The 25,496-nt window shown below is 39.7% G+C and overlaps 1 protein-coding gene across 2 annotated transcripts in view; it reads left to right on the top strand.

Moving 5' to 3' along the window:
* Window positions 1–13,112: 13,112 nt before the first annotated feature.
* TMEFF1 (transmembrane protein with EGF like and two follistatin like domains 1) overlaps window positions 13,113–25,496 on the top strand; it is an 89,847-nt gene continuing 77,463 nt past the window's right edge. The window contains exon 1 of one of the 2 annotated variants that reach the window (XM_073226973.1): window positions 13,113–13,608. In XM_073226973.1, coding sequence (XP_073083074.1) covers window positions 13,413–13,608 — 196 coding nt within the window. In that variant the 5' untranslated portion in view covers window positions 13,113–13,412. The remainder of the gene's footprint in view (window positions 13,609–25,496) is intronic. The other variant, XM_037017676.2, reaches the window with a different exon arrangement.

Below are 25,496 nucleotides of genomic sequence, written 5' to 3'. Positions count from 1 at the left end.
TAATCTTCTCAATTTACTGCATGTAACCCAACTTTTCAATTTCGCATTCTCCTAAAAGATAATGTATACATAAATGGAATTCAAACTGCATTCCAAGTGGATCAGCCCCAAGGTTGAAAGCATCATTTGTAAAAGTTATTTATATTTGCATAATGATTGTATTTAAACTGTTTATAATAGGGATGTTGGATGATCATCTAAATATAGTCAATACAAGAATTTCTGTATAGTGTGTGCAAAAAGATTGTTGCTTCTCAAAATGTAATTTTCCCAACAAAGTGTAATTGGCTGGTATTTCCTTTAGCTGTTTCAAATTGTGCAATATAGATTATAGAATACTTCTCTTTAACAAATTTCCCTGTTCTAAGACAATAATGTACCCAGAATATGCAGATTCTTGTGTATGCTTTAAAACTTTTTTATCAGTTGTGTTCAGTAGATGATATTTATTGTAAAACCAGGGCTGTCTGAAAACCTACTTCCAATGAAAGGATGGAAGTTAGTTTTACTGAATATCTTTGGTGGTCCTAGGCATGTTCATATATTATTTCATTCAATTCTTAAAGCACTCTGCAGGCGGAAGTAATATTACCCATATTTCAAAAATAATGAAATGAAACTTTGCAGAAGATAAGTGACTTGTTCAAAATCACATAAAAAATATCTGGAGGTGGTTACAACAATGTGAATGTACTTAGAGCCACTGAACTATACATTTAAAAATGGTTAAAATTTTAAGTTTTGTTATTTCACCATAATAAAAAAGAAAAAATAATCACATACCCTAGTAAATAGCTTTAGATTTAGATATCACTTCAGTGTGCTTTGATTAGCCTGTTTATGGCTTGGGAGAAAATAAGTACTTTGATTGGGTTATGTTTATCAAACATCTGCCTTCACTGAGGAGCCAGAAGACAGGGAAGTAGACAGAAGAGCTACATGTGGTTAAAGGTGTCAGCAACAGCAAAGGCTGTGGTGCCCCAGTTCTGTCTGACAGCAAGCTGAGACTCAGTGACCAAGGCAAAAAAGAGAGGTTGTCATCCCTCTTGCTGTTTAGATTAGTGTTTCTCAAGCATTAGTGTGCATGGCCAAGACCTGGGCATTTTGTTAAAAAATGCAGATTCTGATTCAGTTAGTTTTGCATTTCTAACAAGCTCCCAGATGCTGGTGATGGTGCTGGTCCATGGACCAAACATTGAGTAGCAAGGATTTTATATCACAGTAACCTCTCCGGCAGCTCTTTAAGTGTGGTTTTCAGATCCCTTCCACCAGAGAATCTGGGCTTTCACAAAGCCAATGCTGGGCCCCAACCCGGACCTACGGAAACAGAATCCCTGATCTCCAGACTGAAGCAACACTTTTTTTTTTTTTTGAGAGGGCATCTCTCATATTTATTGATCAAATGGTTGTTAACAACAATAAAATTCTGTATAGGGGACTCAATGCACAATCATTAATCAACCCCAAGCCTAATTCTTCAACAGTCTCCAATCTTCTGAAGCATAACGAACAAGTTCTTACCTGGTGAACAAGTTCTTACATAGTGAGTAAGTTCTTACATGGTGAACAGTGCAAGGGCGATCATATCACAGAAACTTTCGGTTTTGATCATGCATCATGAACTATAAACAATCAAGTCAGATATGATTATTCATTTGATTTTTATACTTGATTTATATGTGATTCCCACATTTCTCCCTTATTTTTTTTTAAATAAAATGCTGAAGTGGTAGGTAGATGCAAGATAAAGGTAGAAAACATAATTTAGTGCTGTAAGAGGGCAAATGTAGATGATCAGGTCTCTGCCTATAGACTAAGTATTAATCCAAGCTAGACAAGGGCAACAAAACATCCACGGATGCAGAAGATTTCTCTCAAAACAGGGGGGGTGAGGTTCTAAGCCTCACCTCTGTTGATCCCCAATTTCTCACCTGATGGCCCCCCTGCGACTGTGCCTGTCTTAAGTTTGAACCAACACTTTTAATAAGCTTCCAGTTGCTTGTTCAGTAGAATAAAGTTGGAGAACCACTGCTAGTGGGACATCGCCATGGCCTGATATCAAAAACCACTTCACTTGCATACCCATGTCCAGTTTATGAATCCTTTTTACCTCCTATTTCTCCAGTACTGGCACAGCAGGATGATGAAGGTGATGCCATTAGCCGCACTTTGCTGATGAGGACATTGACATCTCCAGAGGTGAAGTGCTATGCCCAAAGGTCTTCTGACTCCCAGGAAAATGTTCTCTTTATTATTTCAGGGCTTTTTTCCACTTTACCATATCTTCACTTACTCCTACACAGATTATAAGTTCTTTTATGTCTAAAAAGCTTTGCAGAGCAATTTTCTTGCTTTGATGCTTTTAAAGATTTCAATCTAATTTAATTTAGCACATTAAGAAGCACAGTTTATGCTTATAAGCATAAAACTATCCAAGGTCATGGCAAAACAAAAATGTTTGGTGAAGTAATGAAGAAGTAGACTGCTTTGAGTTAAAAAAGATTTTTTTTACCCTTCACCTAGACTTACCAAAAACAGTTTCCTTTTTTCTCCCTTTCAACCACTTGAAAGTTGCAGATATTATGATGCTTAACACCTAAATTCTTCAGCATACATGTGCTAAGAAAAAGAATCATTTCCTACATTACCACAATCCCATTATCACACCTAAGAAAGTTAATATTAACTCAATAATACCATCTATCTATCTACAGTCTACACTCAAATTTCTCCAGTTGTCTTAAGAATGTCTTTTATTGCTGTTTATTTTCATGGATCCAATCAAGGTTTATTGCATTTTTGTCTCTTTATTCTAATTTAATCTAGAACAAACCTTTCTCTTTGTTTTTCATGACATTAAATTTATTTTTAAGTCCAAGCCTTTTCAGTGTACCCCACAGTCTGGATTTATTTGATTACTTCTCATAATTAGATTCAGGCTACACTTCTTTGGCAAGACTATCATATAGATAATGTCATGTACCTCTCATTACCTAATTTCAGGAGCCACATGCTCGAAAGCTGCCCCACAATTGCTGAAGCTAAATTTGATCATCTGGTGGAGGTGATATCCGCTAGATCTCTCCATTACAAAGCTATTTTCTTTCACTCATAGTTAATAAATTATCTGTGGGATGATACAACTCTGTAGCTGTCCTGCCCCAACTACTTTTCATCCAATGGTTTTAGCATTCATTGGTCAGTTTTTACTCAAATCAGTTACTTCGTGGGGATTACGATGGTGATTAAATCAGTCTTAACCCTTTCCCTGCATTCATATGGAAAGAAGGTATGTCAGATTTGAGAAAATCTGAATTTAGGTCACCTCTGGCTACTCAGAAGCCAAAGCTCCACTTTACACCAACTTTTTAAAAAAATTTTTATTAAGGTATGATTGATATATACTCTTATGAAGGTTTCACATGAAAAATAATGTGGTTACTACATTTACCCACATTATCAAGTCCCCACCCATACCCCAATGCATTCACTGTCCATCAGTGCAGCAAGTTGCCAGAGATCCATTATGTCCCTTCTCTGTGATACACTGTTCTCCCTGTGATCCCCCACACCATGTGTACTAAACATAGTACCCCTCAATCCCCTTCTCCCTACCTCCCCACCCACCCTCCCACACCCTTCCCCTTTGGTAACCACTAGTTCATTCTTGGAGTCTCTGACCCTGCTGTCATTTTGTTTCTTCAGTTTTGCTTCATTGTTATACTCCACATGCACCAACTTTCTTAAGAGGCCATCACCCTTAGAACTCCTCTGCTGGAGGTGAGTGGTAGAAGGAGTAGTTCATTTTTTACCCCAGGCTCACAAAAGCCCAGCTTAGAGAAAAGGCTCCTAACTTGCCTCTCCTAAACCCCAGTGCTCCAGGTTGTCTCTCTTGTGTCTGTCTCTGATACTATCGATTTCTGAGCTCTGCTGGGGGTAAATCACATGTTTTCTCTCCCATTATCATCAATGACCACTTCAATTTTTTTCCATTCTTTTCTCAAATCTGACCCCAAGTTTCTATGTAGTAGGGAGTTAGGGCAGTATCTGGTTGAAAGGGAGAGGCCAGGGTACTTACTAGATTTGAAGTGGTATCTGTTATATATATCTTGCACAGTATAGTTATTATACAGATTGCACATTAAGATTAGGAGAATGCAATTGCTCACATCAAAGATGGTGATGAAGATTGGTGTGAAAAGCTAAAAGGGAGCTGATGGGGATTATAGTGGGGACCAAGCTGCCTTAAGTCACCTTTTGATGAAAATACTACTGCCCTTCCCCTTTTGCATTCCACCTTTCCTCCCTTTCTCTTCAAATTCTGAAGCCAGGATCCAGGGATTTTCAGTATCTCAATACGTTATCTACAAACTCACCTGTGTCAGCCTCCATTCTCTCTACTTCCCTCTTGTTAAAATGAAGAAAGTGTCTTCTTTTCGAAGTCAATCCATCCATCTGTGCTTTGAATTCTACCCCTTCCTGTTTTTTCAAGCACCTTTTACTATCCTCTTCCCTTTACTATACTATCCTACTATTCAACTTCCAACTCCTCCCATCCCACTGGATCTTTATCATCACTGTTTAGATACTTTACAGTCTCTTCTTAAAAAGTCCCTCCTCTACTCATAGTCACCTCTAGCTTGGCTTATCTTCTTCTTTTCACAGCCAGTTTAAAAGTTCCATCTCCACTTCCTACTTACTACTCATATCTCAAAAAGCCCTAATCTGGATTCTGCCCATATGGCTTTGCCCAATGGCTCTTGCCATCACTGATGACTTCAAGTGACTATATCAATTGGACATTTTTTAGTATTCATCCTGCTTGACCTTCCAGCAGCATTTGACCAGTTGTTCTGCTCCTTGAAATATTTTTGTTCTTTGGTCACTGAGACACTGTTTTCTTCCTAATTTTCTGGCAGTCTTTCATAGTTTCCCCTCCATTGGACTCTCTCAGGGCTTCAGCCTAGGCCCTTTTCTAATTTTATAGTATCATATATTTTTAAGTTTTCATACCCACTTCCATGACTTCAATTAACTTATCCTCTGATGACTCCCACACTTATACGTCCAGTGTAAAATTCTTATGAGCATCAGACTTACAAATCCAAGTGTTACTGGACAGCTCGGTCAGATACCTCACTGGTCCCTCAAACTCAATGTGCCTATGATTGAACTCATCATCTTCTCTCCAAGAAGCTTTTCTTGGGTCCATTTTGCCTTTCCAATACACTATGAAAACTATAGCTCAAATGATTGTTTTCAACAGCACTATACCTTACACTTTAGGCCTTTAACGAAGTGAGCTTGTAAAAACACAAATCTGAACAACTTATTCCCCATTTATAGCCTTAGGGTCAAGTCTGAATCGTTATTCTGGCTTTAAAGCCCTGTGTAATCTGGTTTGTGCTTCCCTAATTCTCCAACTTGATTCTGTGTCATTCACCTCCTCATTCTCCAGGCTTCAACTACAGCTAGCTTTTCTGTTTCTTAAACTTGCCATATTCTTTATTTTAACATGTTGAACTTCCTTCATAGAATATGATTCCCTCTCTACCCCCTTCTAACTCTTCATCAGACTTCAGCCTTAAAGTACAAATCACTTCTTTGGGGACGCTTTCCTTGATACCTGCTGACCCCTGGTACGTTAGGAGTCCCTGTGTGATGCTTTCACACATCCTTTGCAAAACCCTTTACAATTGTAATTGTTTAAAATCTGACTCCCTGTGAGACTAAGACAGGGACTGTGTCTATCTCGTTCGCTCTGCATTCTTACTGCCTAACCCTTTGTCTGGCACATAACAGGCAGTCTCTAGATACTGCTGGGTGAATGCAGGATGCATGGTGCTGCTGTCACCACTCTCCGTACCCTCCCCTGCCCCCTGCCCCCTGCCTCCATTGTCGCTGAAGCCACCACTGCCAGAGCCCCACTAGGTCTTATCACTATTGTTCTGCCTTGAGAAAAACAGCTTCAGAATGTCTTCTTTCTGTTTCACCTCCACAACTTCCTTAATTAGGAACCCAGGCTAAGTGCTGATACTGGCCCTAGGGAATAATTTTCAATTGGGCGCCCAGGGAGAACAATTAGAAAACCACTGACTCAAGTTCCCCTCTACAGGTACTAATGAATTGCTATATATAGTAATGTGTGCATGGATACACACATGTAAGTATGCGTGTACAAACATAGGGCTCGGCTGTCACACTCAAATATGCATACATACACACTCTTACAGAGGTAAATGATATATACTCATTCCCTACATATGTACACAGAGAGCAAAATGACATATGCTTGGCACTTTTGCATATGTACAGAGGCAAGCTGATATACTCATTACGTATGTACACACACAGGCAAATGGCATATGCTCAGTTCATATGTATACATACAGAAGCAAGCTTAAATACACACAGTGGTAAAATATAATTATTTAGCTCCAGTTGACTCCAATTCATCCATGTACTTACTTGTTTTATGCCTCTTTCATGATTCTTAGCTGAATGGATGCCATTCTCAAGTTCCCAGGCTCTTGGCTATAACTTTATCCTTCCCTTTGACCCATCTGGCTCTTTGTCATAACTTGTCTTCCCAGTAGCTGGGCTGTGCCTGCCAGTTACCAGGCTACCCTCCTGCATGTCTCTCTAGTATCCAGCTGTTTTGACTGCTGACTTTAACTCTTTGAGTTTTGTTTTAAACCACAGGTTTGGGAGTCAAACAGACCTCTATTTAAATCCCAGTCCTGCTGCCCAACTCGCTGTGTAACCTTAGGCAAATTTCTTAACCTCTTCAAACCTCGTTTTTTTCATTGATAGAATGAGGATAGTAATAATAACTTCCCCATTAGGTTTTTGGGACCATTACATGAGATAATGCATGTGAGCTCTTAGCTTAGTATAAAAATGCAGTTAATGGCTCCTACCATTAATTATAGCTAATATTTAGTATTTATTTACTATTCCAGTACTACTTGGAGCCATTTATTTATTGAGTACTTACAAGGTACTAAGCATGATCCTAAGCACTTTACCTATTTGAAACTATTTTTATCCCCACAACAACCCTATGAAGTAGATGATTTTATCTCCATTACAGATTATGAAACCAAGGCATAGAGAAAGTAATGTGCCCAAGGTCATATAGCTACCAAGTGGCAGAGTTAAGATGCAAAACCAGATGGTTTGGTTCCAGAGCTTACACTCTTAATTACTATGCAATACCTCTTACTACTATTTGTTTGTGATTGTCTTTGTCAGGGAAGTGATTTCTTCAGTACAATCCTTTAAGAGTTAAACCCTTGGAGAAATTTTTGAATTGCGGCTGAAAATTTCCACTTGCTAATAGACAGAAATCTTAATTCTGTATTCAGAGTAATACCGAACAATTGAGTGACAAGAAGACCTGCAGGAAAAAAGCCAGAGTTGCCTCCTCAGTCTCTCTACCCACTCACAGGGGTTGTTTGGGTGAGAAGCCTTTCAGACTGACAGAATTGCAGTGGTGAAGCCCGTCCTCCTCTAGGCAGAGTGAGGTTACCTCTCTGGATTCCCACAGCACTCTTTGTTCAGGTATCTGTAACCTTTACCTCCTTGGCTTCTGTGCATCTATGTAAAGAAGACCATCAAGGGGATGTGGGTAACAATAACAGTGCCTTTAGCCAGAGTTGTAATTATAAGCAATGTATCCACAATACTGTATTTCCCCATATGTAATCACAAGAAACCCCAAAAGTCTCCAGACATGGTGGCAGGGGGCTTAGGATGGCTGGTGCATACTCCCTGGTGGCTGTAGGCCTCAGGATGCCAATCTTGGCCCCATCTTGTACCAGGTGATGATGCTTCTCCACCTGCCAGATTAGTGGTGTGGTGAGGCTTTGGGGTTGGAGGGAGCTGGGTGATTCCAAATTCCTAGCTTTGTGATTTGGGTAGGTCACTTAGCCTCGCAAGCCTTAGTTTCCTCACTTATAAATTGGAAATAATACCTACCCACAGAATGGGTGGGGAGATTAGTGACAACAATTACAAAGGGCCTGGCAATACCTGAGATGTAGCAGCTCTTCAGTGAATTACAGTTACTAATGTTACAGCTCAGTCCAACAATTATTCTCTTGCACAAATATGGACTGTAAGTTCTACGAAAACGGACTTTGTTTTGTTCGCTGCTGTTTTCTCTGCATCTAGAGGAGTGCCTAGGTCATACCAGGTGCTCAGAAACTATTTGTTGAATCAGTGAGTGAAGTTTAAAACAAGCTGACTTTGCTCTCTGTCTCTGGCTGGCATTCTGACTCTTTTACTCACAAGCCCTTTGCTCTGATGTTCCCTCTGCCCAGAATACTCCCTCTTGGTTAACTTCCACTTACCCTTCTGATCTTAGCACAGGCTTCACCCTAACAGGTAAACCTCTGACCTTCTCCTTCATAGCGTTTATCAACACTTGCAATTTTACTTTCTTTTACATAAGTGTTTGATTAGTATTTGACTGTAAACTTCATAAGGACGGGGACCAGGTCTGTTTACTGACCATTGTACTTTCAGGGACTAGGAGTAGGCCTCAGTACAAACTGAATGAATGAATGACTTTACTTTCCCCCTTTTTTAAAGACCCCTCTTTCTAGCAAGTGGGATCCAATCTCTCAAGTTGGGCCAGAAGTCAATCCTGGGCTTAAGCCAATGCTACACCATACATCATTCCACTGTTTCTGGACTGAGTTACTCACAGGAGAGTGTTGTAACTCTCTCCTACCAGGTGTATCAGTCAGCCCAAATTGTCTCATTACTGTTTATCATGGCTTTGCTATGCAGCTAGGTCCTCCTGCAGGAGGTCCAGAGAAGCCAGAATTTTGGCTGGGCTGAGAGTGTGGAGTAAAATTTGCCATTTACTCTTAATTGCCTATCCCCCACACCCCACTTCTATTTATAGTGTTTATTGCCCTGAATTCTAATTTTTAATTTTCAGATGTCCACCCCTCTAGACAGAGAGACAGGATTATCTCTTGCCCCCAGAGGCCAGTGTGGTGCCTAGCATATAGTGGATGATCACAAAGATTTATTGAATGAATACAATGTTTTCCATGATGGGGTTTTATTGAGGACAGAAAGCAACTCACAGGAGCCTTTTTTTTTTTTTAACCCTAGCCAATAAATCTCTTTTTGTTTAAGTTAATTCGTGTTGGGTTTTCTGTTACTTGGAACTGAGAACATTCTGACAGAGCATAAATAGTGGTGTTCAAGTACAGGATTTCTGACAGATTATTATTAAAAAATATTCATTCCATATTCACTCCCTCTCACTCATCTCTGTAGGAATAGAGTACACCTCCCTTTGTGTTTGGGCTCAGCTAGACTTGCTTTAGCTAGTGGGATGTTAGCTAATCAGGGGTGTGAAGAGTGCTTTCATAGTTGGGCATACTTCCTTGCACCACAGCCATCTCCACAAGAAGAGTTCCCATGGATAGTCAGTCACTGCTCTGTCAGCTGGGTACCCCAATAGGAATGGAGAAGAGCAGAGCTTTATCTGCACACAGGAACCAATCCAGCTGGACCTGTAGCTTGAAGCAGAGCCATTCAGCCATGCTCCGCCTAAATTAGGTAACCCCAGGCTTAGAAGAAATGAATATTTTTTTGTGGCACACTATTGAGATTTTTTGTTTATTTGTTATGGAGCTATTACTGATGCAAGGTTAGGCCAGAGGTTCCCAAACAGGCATTGTATCTGAGTTACTTGGAGAATTTTAATATAAAGAAGGGGTACTTGAGTTCCCCTCATAATGTCTGGGGTGGGGGGTGTTCAGAAATCTACATCCTTACAAAATACTTTGGGTGGTTTTTATGTAGTGAGTCCCATATTCTTTTACAATCTGATATTTTGGGATCACCAATATTAAAACATGTGACGGGGGTTATATCAGATGACCACTAAGATCTTTTTTTCCTGAGACTGGATGACTGAAGTCAGAGAAACCCTGTTTCTGAAGTAGAGTCCTTTCCAATGAGAAATACATATTTACTTTTTCTTACCTAATTTGGAAAAAGATGCAGTTGTAAATTAATTTGTGATTTGTGGCCCCAGGGTTGTTGCTTTTTATTTGAGATGTCTTCTCTTAGTATTTCTGCCTGTGCTTAGCAGTCAAATGAAAATTAAAGGCAGAATCCTGGGGCTTGGAGGGTCAAGACTCAGGGCAGGAAAGCAGCACAGGGAAAGTCAAGCTTAGCAGGGAGGCTGTTGAAGGACTGACTGGTCTGTCTGAGAAGGAGCCTTCAGCTATAGGTTAGCAGTCAGAAACCTGGGATCACACCTGATTCAGAAGCCAGAGCTGAATATTTGTTGTAACAATGCCATGCCACTGCTAACAGCTTAGAGGTTTGAAGCAAATCTTAATAAAATGTTAAAAAACATGAATTTACATAAAAAGCACAATGAAAGTATAATTAAATGGGAATAGCTTTTAAAATTATAACAATAAAAATTCTCATTGAGAAAAATTCAGGTAATACAGAAAAATATAAAGGACAAGAAACTATTACTCATAAGCCCACCTTTCAGAGGTAATCACTGTTAATATATTGCTATATATTCTTATTGGCCTTTTCCTATGGATGTATACACACACACACACACACATTTTAGAAAAACAGAATTTTCTTATACATACACATTAGCATCCTGCTTTTTTCTGTGGAGGTAAACACTAACCTAATCATGATTGTTAAAGCTGAATAATACCCCACTGTACAAAGAGGCACCATACTTATTTCCCACAGATGGACATTTAGATTATATTTACTATAAAAGTCTGTGATGGACATCCATATATCCAGTTTTGTGTGCTTGTCTAATTATTTCTTTAGGTTAAATTCCAATATATGGAATTGCTAGACTTAAAGGGTAAACATATATATTTTTTTTCAAAAGGGGACTTTATTTATTTATTTATTATTTTTTTTAGATAATTATTTTTTATTGAAGGGTAGTTGACACACAGTATTACATTAGTTTCAGGTGTACAACACAGTGATTGAACATTTATATACATGATAATTCTAGGTACCAGCTATCACCATACCAAGTTGTTATAATATTTTGACTATATTCCTTATGCTATACATTACATCCCGGTTACTTATTTATTTTACAATTGGAAGTGTGTACTTTTTTTTTTTTTTGAGGGCATCTCTCCCATTTTTTTTGATCAAATGGTTGTTAACAACAATAAAATTCTGTATAGGAGACTCAATGCTCAATGTATAATCATTAATCCACCCCAAGCCTAATTTTCGTCAGTCTCCACTCTTCTGAAGCATAATGAACAAGTTCTTACATGGAGAACAAATTCTTACATAGTGAATAAGTTACATGGTGAATAGTACAAGGGCAGTCATCACAGAAACTTTCGGTTTTGATCATGCATTATGAACTATAAACAGTTCAAATATGAATATTCGTTTGATTTTTATACTTGATTTATATGTGGATACCACATTTCTCTTTATTATTATTATTTTTAATAAAATGCTGAAGTGGTAGGTAGATGCAAGATAAAGGTAGAAAGCATAGTTTAGTGTTGTAAGAGAGCAAATGTAGATGATCAGGTGTGTGCCTGTAGACTATGTGTTAATCCAAGCTAGACAAGGGCAATAAAACATCCACGGATGCAGAAGATTTCTCTCAGAACGGGGGGGGGGGGGAGGTTCTAAGCCTCACCTCTGTTGATCCCCAATTTCTCACCTGATGGCCCCCCTGCGACTGTGCCTGTCTTAGGTTGTTCCTCCCTTGAGGAATCTTACCCGTCTCTGGCTGGGGTAAACATATTTTAAAAGATTTTTGATACGTAGTTGAATTGTCCTCCCAAAATGTATAAATTAATAGTGCTAGGTTTTGTCAGTTCTTTTAACGATTGTATTATTAACTATCTACAGGAAAAAAAAATCTTGTAGCTTTAATCTGCCTTTTATTACTAGTGGGTTTAAATATCTTTCCATATATTTATTGTGTTGTATGTGAATGAGGCGGCGGCTTCTCATTTTTTTTATGTCAACTTTTCCTTCTTGTTTTATATTACTTCTTATTAAGTATACTGTCTCATATTTACATTGAAAATATTTCCGTAAATGTGACTTTAGTTGTGGTTTTTCACATTTCAAAACTTTGTAAGTCTAATTTAATAGTTTTTCAATGAGATTTAAAAATTCCCTCTGAGATGAGAGGTAGTATAGTAGAATGAAAAAAGGCAGAGGACTTCCCAACAATTCAGTCCATAATCGTAGTACCTATGGCTGGGTCTCACACATGATGTGATAGGAAGAGCACTAGACTGGGAGTCAGAATCACTTTACCTCTCTGGGTCCCAATTTCCTCATCTGTAGAATGGGGAGGAGAATGAAACCTCTCTCCTAGGGCTGTAAAAAAGAACTGGCAAGAATGCACATAATGAGCTTCAAACTGGTCTTGCACATGGCAAATCCTGTCTCTTTTAGCCATTATTAGTAGGAGAGGGCTATATAGAATTTTTAAAACAGTATTTTCAATTCAGTATGTAGGAATAGGGTGGGCGTGAGGATCCTAGAAATTTAGCTATTTACCCCCACTCCAAGAACTGCATAGCTGGAGTCAGAGCTTAGGTTCCAATTCTGGTCGTGCCCATTTTTTGGTATGTGACCTTGGACAAGTCACCTTCATCCCTCCAAGGCTCAGTTTCTTCACCTAGAAAACATACAAAGTACATCACCTGCCTTCCCTACCATCCCGGCTGCTGGGCCAAGGATCCGCTTCATAAACGCTTACAAAGGGCGGCAAACCTGTCTGGTGGGGTAATGCCTACGGAGCATCGTCGGCGCCCGGCGGGACCTCGGGGCGGCCGCGACCCCCGCCCTCCGCGCTCGCATCCCACCGCTGGAACAATAGCTCCCCTGGAGGCGGCGCAGCCGCGGGCGGGGGCGGAGCTGTCGGCGCGGGAGCTGGGGGTGTGCGCGGGGCGGGGTCGCAGCCACCCCTCCCACCGGCGGCTCTGTCACGCGCCCCTCACCGGGCGGGCCGGGGTCTTTGTGACGCGGTGGAGACGGCCGCGGACACAAAGGGAAGGCGCGGAGGCCAGTGAGGGGCTGGGCCTGCCCCCGCCCCGCGCCCCCAGCCCGCCGCGCGCGCGGCCGCCCGCGCCCGGCTTCGATCTCCCCCACGCGGCTCGCACCCCCGCGCGCGCCCGCAACCCTCGCTCGCGTCCGGACCTTCCGACTCCGTCCCGAGCGCGGCGGGCCGGGGCCTGGCGGGCGCTGCGGGTGGGGAGGGGATGCTGCGGGGCTGCTCCCGGGCGCAGCGGCGCGGCTGCTAGGAGGCACCGAGGCAGCGGTGGGGCTCCCGGCGCGGGGCTGGATGCCCCGGGCCTGCGGCTCCCGGCTCTTCCCGCCGTCCAGGGGCGCCAGTCATGGGCGCCGCGGCCGCTGAGGCGCCGCTCCGGCTGCCTGCCGCGCCCCCGCTCGCCTTCTGCTGCTACACGTCGGTGCTTCTGCTCTTCGCCTTCTCTCTGCCCGGGAGCCGCGCGTCCAACCAGCCCCCGGGTGGCGGCAGCGGCGGCGGCGGGGACTGTCCCGGCGGCAAAGGCAAGAGCATCAACTGCTCAGGTAGGACCGGCCGGAGCCCGCCCCGCGGCCCCTCCCTCCGCCGCCGCCCTCCTCTCCCCGCGGCCGGGCTGGCCGAGGCCCCTGCGAGCGGGTCCCGGGCGGCGGGGCTCGCGGGTGCGCGACGGCTGAGGGCAGGGCGCGAGCGCGCGCTGTCGGCTTGGGGCTGGCGTTGGGGCTGGGAAGTGGCGGTGCGTGCGTCCGTGTGTGTGGAGTGGCTGGGCGACAGCGCTCCGGCGCGCTGGGAGGCGCTGAGGCAGCGAGCCGGCGAGGCGGAGGAAGCTGGCCAGGGCTTCTGGTGTGATCGAGGGTGTGCACGCGGGGGCTCGTGTTTATGTTGTGAAGGCTCAGGGAGGGATTGTGGTGTGTGTGTGTCTGACGGTGAGGGCCTGGGGGGCCCGAGGCCGAGCGCCAGGGGAGTGACCATGTGCTGGGAAGGTTTTTCTTTAGGGCTCTGGGATCTCGGCGGGGTGGTGTGGGTAAAGGGAACGGGTGGCCCCACGATGCGGACTGGCGATGCGTGTGTGTGTGTGTGTGTGTGTATGTCTATCTATGTATGTTGGGTTCAGAGGTGGGCGCTGGAAGTGACCTCGGGTCTGTGGATGTGAGCAGGGAAAAGTCCTGGGGCCCCAGAAGTGACCCTCTGTTTCTGTGTAGAGCATGGTGTTCAGGAATATGCCTGGGGTGTGTATGCATTGAGGAGGAAGGATGGGTGTCCTGGAGTGAACCCCGTTTGTGTCAATTCAGAGGGTGGGAGCTAGGGAATCATTTGTGTAGGGTTTGGGTAATAGAAAGAGGTAATTAGGTCTCAGGGAGTGCCTCTGTGTAGCTAGGTGTGACCCAGGGTTATGAAGATGGTATGGGAAGAGGTCATGATCCTGTGCGGTGTTTGCATGTTTTGCGGGAGGGCCTGAAGATTGGCAGCAGCGGGAGCAAGGGAGTGACCTCTCCCCTCTCTCCAAGGCCGCTCTCCTCCCAACAACCCCCCACCTCCAGCTGTTGGAAACAAAGAGCTTGCTGCTCTAATGGATGCGACTGGGGAGGAGGGTATCCGGGCAGTAAAGTTCCGTCTTCCTTTCAAAAGGGGTCCCAGAGGAGCCCTGGGGCAAGGAGAGGCATCCAGATCTCTTTGAGAGGTGGGTGGGTCCTGGAGCTGGCCTTGCAGGTGTTAGTGGACATAAGCCACAGCCTTGCTGAGTTGCCCCTTTTTCAATTGTCAGTTCTCCACTTGACTTCTTTAAACCTGGGGTGGGAGAGGAGGCTTGGGGTGAGGTTGGGGAGGGAGAAGGGAAGGGGAAGATAGACATCAAGCCACAGGGGATCCACTGGCCAGCCTGCCAGACAACCTTTGTACCTTTGGGCTATTGAAGGGGCATTGTTTCTGGGGGAGTGAGAAAGGAGCAAGAGGGCCTCAGCACAGATGTTTATGCCACCCTAAATGAAGAAAACCCGGCCTTCTGTTTGGGTTTGAAAGTTTAGAATCTTTAGTTATTTCCACAATGCTATCTATGATGGGGTAGGGGGAGTTTGAGCACAATAAACAAATAGCATGTCCATTAAAAACTTTTCCATCCATGTAGTAAGTTTTACTTAATTTTTCTAAAGTTAAATGGGATATGGGATAATGCTTTACTAAATAATCACACATTGGTGGTTAAGAATAACTAGGACTTTTATGTAGGAGTGCCTTTTTTAAAAAAAAATATTGGCTATCAAACTTGTAAGTGATCATAATATGTCAAAATATTTTACAGATTAATATGCTGTGGTTGTTTACTCTTGCTAAGCTAAGTTGTCCTTGACAAAATACAGTGTGTGCTGATGAGGGTGTTCTGTGTGTGTGGTAACTCTGTAGTACATGGTACAAGTTTGAAAAAAGGACATAGTGTGCTGGAAACACATGTGGTGTGGAAAAAAGGAACTGGAGTTCCTTTTTTTGTGTAGGGTTTGGGTAATAGAAAGAGGTAATTAAATAGAAAGAGAAAGTGGATTTGGGGATCATGGCCTTGGCTAAAGAGCTGTTATTTGTAGCAAGTTAGTTAATTTTTCTTAGTTTCCTTTTCTCCTGGAAGAGGGACTTAGATTTAATAATAACTGAGCCTTCTTTCAAGGATATATTGTTGTATTGATATAAATGTTAATGAATTAGACTCATCAAAGAAAATGTTTTTCCAATGCTGAGATAGACTTGAATAACTTTGGGTCTGAAGTAGAGTTTTAACTAAATGATATTTGTAGATTCTTACAACTTTTTCTAGGATGAAGATCTGAGAATGTTTCATATGGAGAAAATATTTTTAAAAATTGATTAATTAGAGAATTATAGGAATCCATTCTGGACATACGTATAAGTGCATCTTGAGATTGTATGTAGATTTTTTTTTGGAGCTTTTATTATCCAGATATTTCCCACATAAACTGAAGCTTATTCCCTCATATAATTGAGTTTTAAAATCTAAATGCTGGCCTTGACTCCTTGTTGATTTTTATTTTTTGTTTTAGATCATTTTCAGCCTACTCTGACCTTTCAGGAGCCTGATTCTGTAAGGCTGTGTGTGTGTTGGGTCACTTACAACTTTGTGGCTCTTGCAAATATGAGGCACATTTATGGCTTTATTAAATTAATTGAAGTTGTCTAGATTGTGGAAGAGACTTGAAGAAACTTCCTTCTAAATTGGTTGATGTTGATACGTTAATCAACCAGATGTTCAACCAGCTATGCATCCTCCTAGTAGAGTTTAGAAGGTTTTCAATCTTCTGCTGTTCAACATTTTCCCATTTTGTTCACCAGCCTATCATTAAAAGATTCTGTCAGATCATCTTGTTAGAATCAATTATGTCTATGTCTGTATCAGCTTCCCTTTTTCCATTATAGTAATCCTATAAAAAGCAAATGTTGTGTATCTTGACTTAATAGAGAGTCCATGATGGCTCTTATTGTGTTGAAAAACTTATCCATTCCCGAATTTTTCATGGAATACATGGCAAGTTTACCCATAGGTGTTTTTCTGGATTTGCATTTCTCCTTTTTTGAAAATTGAGAATGCATTCTAACATTTCTGCTCTTTTGGCACATTGTCAAGGTAGCTTAGATAATCTGCAGTCAGATTGAACGTTTTTTCAGTATCATGGAGTGAGATACGTTTGGATCAGAAAGCAGATTCTTTTGAACTAGCTCTGTAGTCCGTTCTGTCCACTCTTCATGTCGCTTAGATGTTAGCTTCCTTTCATCACAGTTCCTCCCTTCACACTTTGAGTATCATGTTCCATGATGCAGGTTACCAGGGCCAAGGAGAAGCCGAATGGGTCTGCATTTGTTCCTGTCATCTCAGTGTCACATCTTCCCTGAGCAGTGGGCCCTTTGTTTATCTGTTCTTGTTTTAAACAAGACTTTCATTGTCCTCTTGCTTCAGCTCTCCAGTCATTCTGGATTTTATACGTAATGCTTTGAGTTTATAATTTTTGTATTTGTACTTTTTCTTTTAAAATCCAACTTATTCGAAAGTTCCCTGTTCATCCAAAGAGAAAATATTTTAAAAATATATGATTTATGTGAGGAAAGATGAATGTTGAACCCAAGAGACCAGGTGACCTTAGACGAGACATTATTTTTTTTTTTTCATTTGTAGCCTGAAGATAGTGTTGGTGGTTCTTTTTGGCTCTAGGGACAAATGAGGCTAAATATGTGAGATATTTCTATCTTGGGGAATGTGGTTAAGAGGTAGTAAAATATATTGAGAAACCAGTAAGTGGCATTACTAAGATGGAGAATTTGAACTAGGTTTTAAAAATGTCACGAAGTGAGAAATGGGTACTCTGGATTGTGATGTGGTGGGTTGGTATGAATGGATGATGTAAACTTGATTAAGTGCCTCGTTAGTTGCACTTCAGGATTTTGAGGAATAAAATGTGAGTTTTTCATAATTTGTGTGGACTCTTGATCAGAGCACTTCTAGATCACTGGTGTGTAATATGTGGGTATTTTGTGAACTTTGACTGCATACCTGTTTAGTGTAATCTAATATACTAGATCATAAGGGAGATATATGAGAGGCATTCTTGCCTTCACAGCTTATATTTTAACAGAGGTGGTTAGTTAGCCTCTTATAAATATATACAAGGATATTTCTATTTAATACATCTGGGCTCCCCCCCTCCCTTAATAAGTGTTTATTGAACACTGACAGCACTGGATTTTTTTAAATGTGTACAGTTAAATGGTTTTTAGTATATTCACAAATTTGCATAACCATCACCAGTGTCTAATACCAAAACATTTTCATCATTCCAAAAAGAAACCCCATATCTATTAATAGTCACTGCATGTTCTTCTTTACCCCCAATGCTGGGCAACTACTAATTTATTTTCTGTCTCTATAGATTTGCCTGTTTAGGACATTGCATATAAGTAGTCATAAGACATGGCCTTTTGTTATTGGCTTCTTCACTTAGCATAATATTTTCAGGTTCATCTACATTATAGCTTGTATCAGAACCTCTTAATGGGTTAGTAATATTCCACTGAATGGTTACACACCACATTTTGTTTATCCATTCATCAGTTGATGGACTTTTGGGTTGTTTCCACTTTTCAGCATTTATGAGTAGTGCTGCTGTGAACATTCATGTATACATTTTTGTGTGGACATATGTTTTCAATTCCTTTGGGTATATATCTAGGAGTAGAATTCCTGGGTCACATGGTAACTCTATGTTTAACATTTTGGGGAACTGCTAAACTCCTTTTCAAAGCAGCTGCACTATGTTACCTTTTCATCAGCAGTGTATGAGGGTTCCAATTTCTCCATATTCTTTCCAGCCCTTGTAACTGTCTTTTTGATTATAGTCATCCAGTGGATGTGGAGTTCTGTACACCAGGGTGGTTTTGATTTGCATTTCCCTAATGACTAGTGATGTTGAGCACATTTCCATGTACTTTTTGGACATTTTTTTATCTTGTTTGGACAAATGTCTGTTCAAATCCTTTGCTAGGCTTTATTTTAACATTTCAGATTAAACATTCCCTTAGTGAACCATATGAACCACTTCCCACAGCACACATGCTCAAATTGATAGGTTGGCTCTCGTTTGCCTGTGTATCATTTGATTTCTTTGCTTACCGAGAATCAGGTTTGTTTGTTCTCAAACTTACTTGTATTAGTGGTTCCTGTGAGTATAAATTGAATAGGTATTACTCACATTGATGGAATATGAATGCAAAGAGAGTTGTTTCTGTGAAATGCTTTGGAAAGACTTGATAAGGTAAGAGGTGGAAAGAATTGCCCTTCAATGAAGATTGTGGTCAAGACAATTGAAATGGACTGGGGAAACTAAATCCGTGGAAGGATTCTGCTCCTAGAAAACCTTTCAAGTGTTTTAAGTCTCCATTTTACTTTAAAGGAAAGGAAAATGGACATTGTGGATAATGGATTATTTGGCAGACCCAACTCAAAGAAAAGATCTTGGTGCTACATGGAGAAATGAGTATATGTTTTTGTATGTTTCAAGTTAAAAATGTTTAGAATATGTGTCACTTTTAAATGATTTCTTGCATTACCTGACTTTTTTGATTAATTGATCATTGATCACTCTTGAATATGGTTGAGAAGAGGGTTTCCACCTTACGTTGTACTCTAAAGAAGCTACAGATGCAGGTCAAGGAATGAATAGTTCTGATTTGAAGGAATCAGAACCGGTTTCTCCAAGTAGCACTCAGCTTGGCTTTCTAGGCAGAGTAGAGTGTTACCTTTAAACATCAGGCACACTTTTGCCTGAGACCTTTGCCTTTCGTATGCCTTTTGCCTGGAACCTTCTTGTCCCAGTTATTTATTTCCTCAGCTCCTTCAGCCCTTTAATATCACTTGCAAAGTGATGCCCTAAAATTGCAGCCTTTTCCACCTTTCATCCTCTCTGCCCCTCTCACCCTAACTTTCCTTTATACTTTTTTCAGGCTCCAAAGCACCTTTTCCTTAACATGTGACCTATTACACATGTCATTCTATCCTCTATGTGGCTTCATAAGGGCAGGGATTTTTGTTTTGTTTACTGTTGTATCACCTGTGCCTAGAACTGGTGTCTGGCACAAAATTAGGTGGCCCTTATGTATTTGTTTGTGGAGTGAAGTAATGACTGAATGAATGTAGAAATTGAGGAGAGTTGAGAAGGGTATTGTAGGCTGAGGAAATGGCATTAGAAAAGGCACAGAGATGGGTCAGTGAAAGGATTATTTTACGATACTGGGATATGGGGATTAAGGCAGGAGATGAGTCTTTCATAGCCTTGAAGGCTGAGCTGTAGGTTTGGCACTTGCTCTGAAGACAAAGGGAAACTTTTAAAGGAGTTGAGTGACCTTGTGGTTTTAGAAAGCCAAGTCCGGAATTGGTGAAGATTCAAGGGAGACGGGAAGAGACTGGGAGTATGGTGAAAGAAAACAACAGTGGAAATGGGGAGAGAGGAGAAGGCTTTTGGCATATGCACAGTGCTAAAAAAATTGCATTGGTTAGTAACCATAAAAAAACTAGGAGGTTTCACTTAAATATCTGGATTTTGGTCTTCCCTTCTATACTTAGAAGTATTGGCAACCTTGGGCTCTTGTTTCTACATGGTGAAAATTAGAGCTGTCCAGTAGGACGTGAGTGCTTCGCTTTGCCAGTCCCCAGCCAGCTAGCCTTTCACTGATCTTTTTCTCCTTTAGCTTCTGGATTTCTTGATGCGTGGGGCAGGGTGAGTTGATGCTCTCTCCATTTGGGATGGAGAGCCTTCTTGGAGGAGAGTCAAATTAGTGTGTATTTCTTCCCTCACTCTTGTTATTCACAATCACTAAGTTGGATGCAAATCCTTATTTATGCAGTGCCCAGTCCTTCCCATCTGAACTCCATGCAATTTCCACTGTACTCTGTTTTTAACTTCACAACCCTTTCCTTGAATCCACCTCCTGCCAGTTCATATTTGAAAACTATCCTGCTGTCTCTGATTATGCCATTTTCCTCAAAACACTCTCTAATAATGTTTTTATCATATCCATTTTCCTGTATTAATTGTGTATCTTAGTTTTAGTTCTTCCCCCTTTTCAACTTTTCCTTTTTTTCTTTTTCTAAATTCTTTAGGAGGAAACATTATTGTTTTTCCTTACTACTTCAGGCATTTCTGGTAAAATTCCTCTCATCTTTGTTATAAAATGTATGAATTTAGATTTGTTTTGTGCCTTTGCATTATGGTCTCAGGATGCATCATAGAATTTCTAGCTTTCTGTATTAAAACTTGTTATGTCTTTGTGTCCACATATAAGAATAAATTTTGTGAGCCTTGTGCCCCAGAAAAGAAAGTGTTATTTCCTTGGCTTCCTAGTCCCCTGTTATATAATTACTAATTTAAATTAAAAATTTTAAATGCTTTTGAACTAATTTCAAACTTTCAGTTGCAATAGTGTCCCCAGATTTCCCAATTGTTAAGATTGTATCTATCTAAATCTTTTTTATTTTCCCTTCCCTTCCTCTGCCAAGTTAGGTCTAAGTGGAATGGTTTAATTTATGCTTTATATCAGTTTTGTACTTTTAATTCTTTGTGTCATCATTTCCTGACAATGACATTGAAGCCTCCATTTACAACGATACTGGTTTATTTTTCACGTATTTTTGTTATTCTATTTGGGACATATACATAATGTTATTTTCTTTCATTTGTTATACTTGTTATTTTTGTGTTGGATCTAAAGTCTCTTCTGAAGTTATAATGATACCCATCCTTTTCCGGATTTGTGTTTGTCTTAGTGTGTAAGTGTTAGGGTTCATTTCTCAACACAAAGATCATTCTCCTTTCATGGGCATTCACCCATTTACATTAAATGAAGTAGGACATTTATGCTATCTTTCTATCATCATTATTTTTCAAAGTGTACAATCCACTACTTTTCCCTATAGCCACATGTTTGTACAGCCATCATCACAGTCAATTTTAGAACATTTCGTTCTTCCGAAAAGAAACTTCATATTCTTCAGCAGTCTTCTAGGCCTAGGCAACCACTAATCCACTGTCTTTTGCTATGTAAATGCCTATTCTGGACATTTCATATAAATGGAATCCTATAATATGTGGTCTTTTATAATTGGCTTCTTTCACTTAGTATAATGTTTTTAGGGTTCATCCTTGTTGTAGCTTGTATCAGAATTTCATCCTTTTTATGTCTAAATAGTACTCCATGGTGTGGATATATATATATATATATATATATATATATATATATATATATATACACACACACATTATATACATACCATATTTTGTTTACCATTCATCAGCTGAGGGACATTTGGGGTGTGTCTGCTTTTTGGTTATTATGAATAATGATGCTTTGAACATATGTATGTACAAGTTTTTGTATGGGTATATGTTTTCAGATCTCTTGGATATATACTTAGGAGTATAATTGCTGGGTCACATTGTAACTCTGTTTAACATTTTGTGGAACTGCCAAACTTCCAAAGTTGCTGTACCATTTTACATTTTTACCAACAATGTATGAGGGTTCCAGTTTCTCCACATCCTGGCCAACACTTTGCTATTTTTTTTTTTTGCTACTACCAGCCATCATTTAACTTCATATTTTTTATCCTTCATTTTCCTTATATATGTGGTTTCTTTAGTTCAGAAAGAAAGTTCTGTGGAAGTTCAGATCTCAATTTCTTTTAAGATGAATTGGGAGATAATCAACCCATTTACCTTCCTCCTTCTCCCTTTTTTTCACAGTTAGAAACGTTGTTTTAACAGAAATATCTTCTTTTTTCCTACAATTAGTTCCATTATTAGCTTCTCTCATGGGAGAAATGAGGCATTTAGGAGTTGGCATACTTCTTTTCTCATGCACTTTTAGTTTATTGTAGTATTTGATTTTAGTTTATTAGATTATTTACTGTTAATCCTTTGTTACTATTTGAATATACATATTTTTTACAAATGTCATGTATTTTTCATGGCTCAGTTGTTTCATTATTCTCTGCCATTTCAGGTTCTAAAGTTCTTAACACACTCTTCTGCCTTTAGAAACTTTGGCAGGTATTAACATTTTCAGCCACAGTTCCATTTCTCTCATTTTTGTGAAAATAATTCTGAGTCTTTTTCATGGTTAAAAAACCCCCCCAAAATCCACAACTTTTCTTTGTTATAAAAACAGTATTTATTCAGTGTAAAATATTTGAAGAATAGGAAAAATACAAAGAAATCTTGTGATGATTGCCTTTCTCTGTAATATCTTAATGTTCATGCTGAAATTATTTAATTTGATACTAGAATTTTTCAATTTGGAACTTTTTTCTGTTGGTGTTTGCTTTGGCATTTTCTGTTTAACCTGGAGCTGCTGTCATTCACAGGTCAGATCTCTTACGGGATTTTTAAATTCATTTTATTTTGCCTTGTCAGTTTTCATCTAATATTGTTTTGCATGTAATCTGAACTGCTGATATTTCTATATCAGTTCTGTTGTTCATAGCCTAATTGGTATATTTAGATTCTGTATTCTATTCACAAACCACCTTAGTCTTTGTTTAGTGTCCTGTGTTTATTTTTCAGTTTTTTCCTCTTTAAATTGGTTTGAAATATTTTTTAGGTGGTGGATTTGTGTTTTCCCCCATTTTTTCCCTCTTTAAGTTTAGACCATAGTCCTTCCCAATTACCTTTTAATTAGACCTAGTTTTCTTTTTTCAATTCTTAAGTATTTTACAAGTTTGCTGGCGTTTAAGGTTGTGGTTTTTTTTTTTTAAGTTTTGGTTTTGGTTGTTTCAACCCAAGAGGAGAAGTATTCTTTATAGTTTCCATTGCTGTTTTGTAAAAATCTCATTTAGTCCTGGTAAGCCTTTGAGGGATTAGTACATGTATTTTACTCCAGGAAACTAGGATTTCTCAGATTTAGTAGTTGGCCAAGATCATATAGTTACTTAATCAAATAGTGGAACTCCAAGCGCTTTCTAACGCACCAGAATTTTGTGAAGTCCTTTTAAAGTTGTTAATATCAGGTCTCCAGTGCCAACTTGAGGGGGTTGTTCTTTAGGTTTTTGTCTTTGTGGGTGAGTTCCCTGGATTCTGGTGACCTCCTAATCCATTTTGGATTGCAAACACTAAGGAATAATGTTAGAAATAGAGCCAGAAGGTAATATGCTTGTGTTTAGATTTATTGATATTTAATGGAGAAACTATTGAATGTACTTGCAAAATCTTAAAATACATATGTAAACATGTATAGGTTGCAAGACATAAATTGGATTATAGCCGTATACTTTTATAACCTGCTTTTTTTCACTTCACAGTGGATCTTGGTCTTTCCATTTGTCTTTCTACCACATACTTTTAATGGCTACATAGTATTGTACTAATGATTTTTTAAATTTCCAACAGATGCTGGTTTTCTACTTTGCTGTTACAAAAATGATCATGACAATCTTGTACATACATTTTTATATGTTTTTTCTTCTATCCCTATCATATTTTCTAGAAATAGAATTCTTAAGGATAAAGACAATTAAAAATTAAATATATATTGCCACATTGTTCTGTGAGAGGTTCTGTCAGTTTATACTCATGGTTGGTTTGAGTGCTCATTTTTTCATACCTTTTTCAGTGCTGGTGTCAATAAAAAAAAGCTAACAGTTAATATAGCACTTATGATGTGTCATGCACTGCTCTGAGTGCTTTTTATATGTTTACTTAATCTTCCATCTACATTACGGTATAGGTCCTGTTATTGTCCCCATTTTATAGATGAGGGAATGGAGGCATAGAGTGGTAAATTACTACGGGCACACAGCAGATACATGACAGGGCCAGGATACTGATGTAGGCAATCTGGTTCTAGGGTCTGCCTCAAACACCAAATTATAATGCCTGTTTTTTTTTTTTTACAAAATTTAATGATTGTTTTATCTGATTCTAAAAAAGTTTTATTGATTCATAATTCACATGACATAAATTCACCTTTCTGAAGTATACAATTCAGCGGTTTTCTTGTATATTCAGTATATTGTGCAGCTATTTCCATCACCCCAAAAGGAAATTCTGTGCCTACTAACTGTCAGTCACAATGCTTATTTGCTCCAGCCCTTGGCAACCATATAGAAACTGTCTTTCTGTGGATTTGCCTATTCTGGACATTTCATATAAATGGAATAATAAAATATGTGGCTTTTTGTGCCTGGCTTCTTTTACTTACCTAATATTTTCAAGATTCTTACATACTATAGCATGTAATTGTTTTTAATCTGATTTTAAAATCAATATAAGTTCATTGTAAAACTCAAACAATTCAGAAATATACAGAATAAATAATAAAGTTGAAATTTTACCAAGAGAATTATGGTTCATATTTCAGATTTTTTTTATAGGCATGAAAAATGGGTTGTGTTATACATTTTTAAAAATCCACCTTTAACATTTAATGTATCATGTCAGGAAATGTGGAGGTTCTTTATCATTCTTTTTAATAACTGCAACATAACAGATTCAGTTTGTGGATCTGTGAGAGGGAAACACACAGGTTTACCAAGCTAGTTAGGAATAGGATTAGGGGAGAGAGTGTCTCTGTTCAAGATCTTAGGTTAGGGATGGGGCTAAAAAGACCCTGGGTACCTTTAATACCCCACTTGGGATTTAGGTCTTTTTTTTCTTTCTGATTCTTCAGTAGATTGTTCTCCCTATTACCTTGCCTGAAGCAACCGGACAAAGGCATTTAGAATTGAAGTAGGCAGTAGGGAATGGTTGTAGGTGTTAGGGTGGGAGATTGAGTTGATCAAAGTGATGTTTAACAAAGGGTAGTTTGGCAGTAGTAGTGTGGAATGGGGTGAAAATATCTGTTAGGTAATTGTGTGGCATATGCGAAATTTCTTTTGTTAAATGTATCTTAGAGA

Source organism: Manis javanica, chromosome 2, assembly GCF_040802235.1.
Source record: "Manis javanica isolate MJ-LG chromosome 2, MJ_LKY, whole genome shotgun sequence".
In the NCBI taxonomy this organism is placed as follows: domain Eukaryota; kingdom Metazoa; phylum Chordata; class Mammalia; order Pholidota; family Manidae; genus Manis; species Manis javanica.
Note: the sequence above shows the minus strand (reverse complement) of the source record. Positions and strands in the feature narration are given on the sequence as shown.